Here is a 4,078-nt window from a genome sequence, read left to right on the forward strand (position 1 = left end):
ACTAGTAAGAAAGTACAATTTGAGTTGACCACAACGAGAGTAATAATGAAATCTATCCATCCTTATATCCTCATTGCTTCCAGTCCTGCCATCAGAGCATCGACCTGCCATCACTGATGGTTGTCTCCACTTCTGATGGTTGCCATCACATACGGAACCTGCCATCACTGATGGCACCGTCTTGGCGTGATGGCACATCACGTGACCTAGCCCCGCGATGTCCGTCGTTTGCTGCTAGTATCCCGAGTGGCTTCCCAACCACTATACCATCAGCACAGGGGAGAAGATCCTTTCCGTTGTTACTTGTAACAGTAGACTCTTTAAGAATACGCTTAACTATAGCCTCCTCTTCTAGCTTATTTAGGCGCTTCGTATTTAGTTTACAGTCGCGTCGAAAGCGCTTTCTAGCGTGTTAGTTAGATAGAGTACTTTGAGGCACGTTATAGATAGAAATAGCACGTCTTTAGCTTTAAACACGTTGTGATTAGACGTTAAAAAGAGTAAGTTGAAGATTAGATTTAGAATATATTAATAGACATTTGCGTTATTAAGATATAACGTGTTATAGTGTCGTCGTTGACGCGTTAGTAGGGTGTGTCCGACTCAGTTGGGTGTCTAACTCGCTTGTGAACCACGTTATAGTTAAAGAGATTAAAAAGAATATAATAGACAAAATAAAATTGTTATAAGAAAGAAAAGAATTAATTAGGAAGAGTAAAATAAGAGATAATAGTAAGAATAGAAAAGGAGGTAAGAAAAAAGGAAGAAAGGAGAAGAGTGGATGGAAAGGGTGATTAAGATGGAGGATAGCAGTAGGGGGATAACCGCTGTAGCGGCTCACATTATTATACGAACAAAGGGAGTCCCTTTAATTGTTTTCCCTAACAAATCTAATCTACGCGCACGGACAGGAGAGTCTCTTTCTTTGAAACTTTAGAGTCCCTTTCTTTGCCCGTAACAAGGTTAAAAAGTAACGCAACTTCTATGCGACGTGTAGTACGTGCGCAGCTACTCTATGTCTAAATTTCGCGATGATTGCGATAGTGTGTCGCGTTGTACTTTGATAGGAAGTTTTAGTGTTGATGTTCCTCTGAACCCTAAGCGATAACCCTAATGTTACACGTGGTTAGGATCTATACTTCTCTTGCCGGGTCCCACACTAAGGCCGGTGAGCTTTACGCTAGTGTTCCGTGAGGTTTGTCTGGCGAGACAGTGGATTGGCTTGCTTTAGTAGAAAGGTAACAAAGGGGTTGACAACCTAATCTATATTGCTATAGACTAACAGGTAATAATCTTGTTAAGTAAAGTAACTAGTAAGAAAGTACAATTTGAGTTGACCACAACGAGAGTAATAATGAAATCCATCCATCCTTATATCCTCATTGCTTCCAGTCCTGCCTTCCCTTCCTTCCCTGCCATCACTAATGGTCGTCTCCGCTTCTGATGGCTGCCGTCACATAACAGCCCTGCCATCACTAATGGCACTGTCTTGGCGTGATAGCACATCACGTGACCTAGCCCCGCGATGATCATTACCTTCTGACGTGGACGTCCATAGGCCTTCAGCCTTCTCGTCGTTTGTCAAGGAGAGAATCCTTCTTGTTACTTGTAACACCTAAGCGATAACCCTAAGCGATCGTCTCTACTAGAGTGGGGTACTAACTTGAAGGCGGGTAGTCCCGCATGTCAGCATACTTATATGTAACATAACTACTGATATTGGTATCGCAACTATCTAACGGCAAATTTACTCTTTCTGCGAATAATTTCGCCGTAGCGGTATAAGACATATGGAACAGGAGTAACAACTATGGCAATACACCCAAGCACGGTCAGCGCCCAGTGCGTTCCAATGTCCCTATACATTGTTGTACCGCCAATTGTCCTATTTTCAATCAGTCTCATAAAGAGTCTCTAGAGAACATCTAGAACTTGTAACTTACATGACGCTGGCTATGACATAGCGCACAGTAGTTTGGAAACTCAGTGCAGATGCAGCATACATCTGATAGCTGTCGATGATATACAGGTAAGTGCTCATGAATATGCATACCGTACCGAAACCAATGACGACTGAGGCAGCCAGTGGTGACCAAACTGATATAGTTTCCTGTTTTACGTTAATAAACCGATTAAGAAGCATGTGCGTCTCTATCCTTACATAGCTTGTCCAGCCCATCCAGAAGAGCCCGATCGGTATGAATGGTGCCCCAAACATTGCAAACATCAGCCGCGACTCCTGGGGAATCGATTTTCCCGAGCCATCATCTCCTTTCTCACGGCACAGCCGCTCTGTTTTTGTCCAAATAAAGGGAATGAGAGCTGTCGATAGCAGGATGCCAACCAACAGGCCAAGGAAGCATAAGTTCTTGAGTCCCTGGCTCATTCCGTACGTCTTTTGGAATGTGTATGGGTAACCCACGAGGAACGTGAACAACACCACATACACGAGCGTATTGTAGAACGTTAGCAAAACCACAATCGGTTCAAGCGCCAGACGAAACGGCCGAGTAAAGTTCTTCTTGAGCTTGCTTCCAAGCCCCTCATCCTCATCCTCCTCCGCCGTCTTAAACCTTCTGTCACCTGTAAACTTCCTCAACTGCTTCGCCTTCAACTTCAGCAGCTGCGGCGGATACGTCTCCTCCATCGCCACCGCAACAACTACTATACAAACCCCCGTCAAAACCACAATTATCCACTCCGCCCACCGCCAACTTACCACTTTGCTCTCCCCAATATAACTCGCAATCACAGGCCCCAGTACGGGCCCGCCAAACCCCACAACCCCAAACACAGGAAACGTCCACGTCATCTCCCGCGCCGACCACAGATCGCTCATACTACCTCCCGCCACCGTCGTCGGTGCAGACGCAAAACAGCCAGCCAAGAATCGGAATATCGCCAACGAGGCTAAATTCGGCGCGAGCGCTGCACCGATGAGCCAGCACTCGCACGTCACCAGCGAGTACAGATACACCTGGTAGCGCCCCAAGATCTCAGACGCCGGTGCTGCAACCAGCGAGCCCAGGCCGAAGCCCATGAGATAAATCCCCGTGCTGCAAAATGCGTGTACGGATTCTGAAGCGTGGAAGAAGGCAGCGCTCTGTGGGGCGACAGGGGCTTCGATGGAGCTTGCTGTTGTTACGACGGCAGCGACGAGGTCTAGCAGAAAGAGGACTTTTAGGCGTTTGGAAAGCGACCAGTTGCGTGGGTTGGTCGGGTCCGAGGCGGAGTCCCAAGTTACGAGGTAGAAGTGTGAGCCTGAGTTGGTGGCTTGGAGGGAGATGCCTGGGAGGGAGGTGTAGGGGGAGGTGTTGTTGTCGTCGGGGTCGTGGGACTCTTCGTCTTGTGGGAAGGCTTTTGGGTCGCGTTCGAAGGGGGGTTCGTAGGGGCTTAGGTGGGGTTGGATGGGGGGAGGGGTGGAGGTGAGGTTGAGAGTTCGGAGTTGTTCTTTTGTTTTTGCGTGGATGGCGTTGAATTGGATGAGGGCAGCCATTGCTGCGAGGTCTGGTCAGGCTTCAAGGTTTTGGTTGGAGGTGTGAGTTGTTCTNAAGATTCTGGGAGTACTTAACTGGGGAGTTTATAGATTTAGCTATTTGTCTCTCTTTCTTTTCCTCCGACCACGTAGAAGACACGACAATCTCCTTTGCTGGCAAGATTCTGATAGCTATGCTGGACCATCATCGATATCTGTAGGTTATCGTGATGGTGTGAAAGAAACATGATGGAACAGCGTGTGAAGACCAAATGCTTCTTTATTCTCGGTGGCAGATAACCTTTACAGGCCTTTGTTCTGTAGATCAGACCCAAAGGCAGGGTTGTAGCTGCACCATCGACATCATGTTTCTTAGTGCACTGCTCGTAGTAGTGTGATTATCTCCACTGGTCCAGAAGATCATCGCACGCTATATCGCAATCCATGTGACCCCACGGTCTCGGAACACGCATCGCTCAATGCACCCAAAAAAACGAACGGAGATCGGAATCTTACGCCAGGTGCTCTGAATCTTCGTCAAATGGTCAGGGTACACGTCAGCATCAGTTGGTAGATCTCGAATGATCCGATGCCGACGATTAG

General features: G+C 47.4%; 2 protein-coding genes across 2 annotated transcripts; both read right to left on the reverse strand.

The window, feature by feature from the left end:
• Positions 1 to 145: 145 nt before the first annotated feature.
• COCMIDRAFT_111317 (uncharacterized protein) lies at positions 146 to 409 on the reverse strand (the record flags this gene model as incomplete). The annotated part of the gene is made up of 1 exon (XM_007695760.1): positions 146 to 409. A coding segment is annotated over one exon (264 nt), but the record flags the coding sequence as incomplete, so codon positions are not given.
• A 1,322-nt stretch (positions 410 to 1,731) lies between these two features.
• COCMIDRAFT_10380 (uncharacterized protein) lies at positions 1,732 to 3,496 on the reverse strand (the record flags this gene model as incomplete). The annotated part of the gene is made up of 3 exons (XM_007695761.1): positions 1,732 to 1,885; positions 1,944 to 2,110; positions 2,162 to 3,496. The coding sequence occupies 3 exons, from the start codon at positions 3,494 to 3,496 to the stop codon at positions 1,732 to 1,734; spliced, it is 1,656 nt and encodes a 551-aa protein (XP_007693951.1).
• Positions 3,497 to 4,078: the final 582 nt, after the last annotated feature.

The sequence above is a fragment of the Bipolaris oryzae genome (genome assembly GCF_000523455.1).
Source record: "Bipolaris oryzae ATCC 44560 unplaced genomic scaffold scaffold_436, whole genome shotgun sequence".
NCBI lineage: Eukaryota > Fungi > Ascomycota > Dothideomycetes > Pleosporales > Pleosporaceae > Bipolaris > Bipolaris oryzae.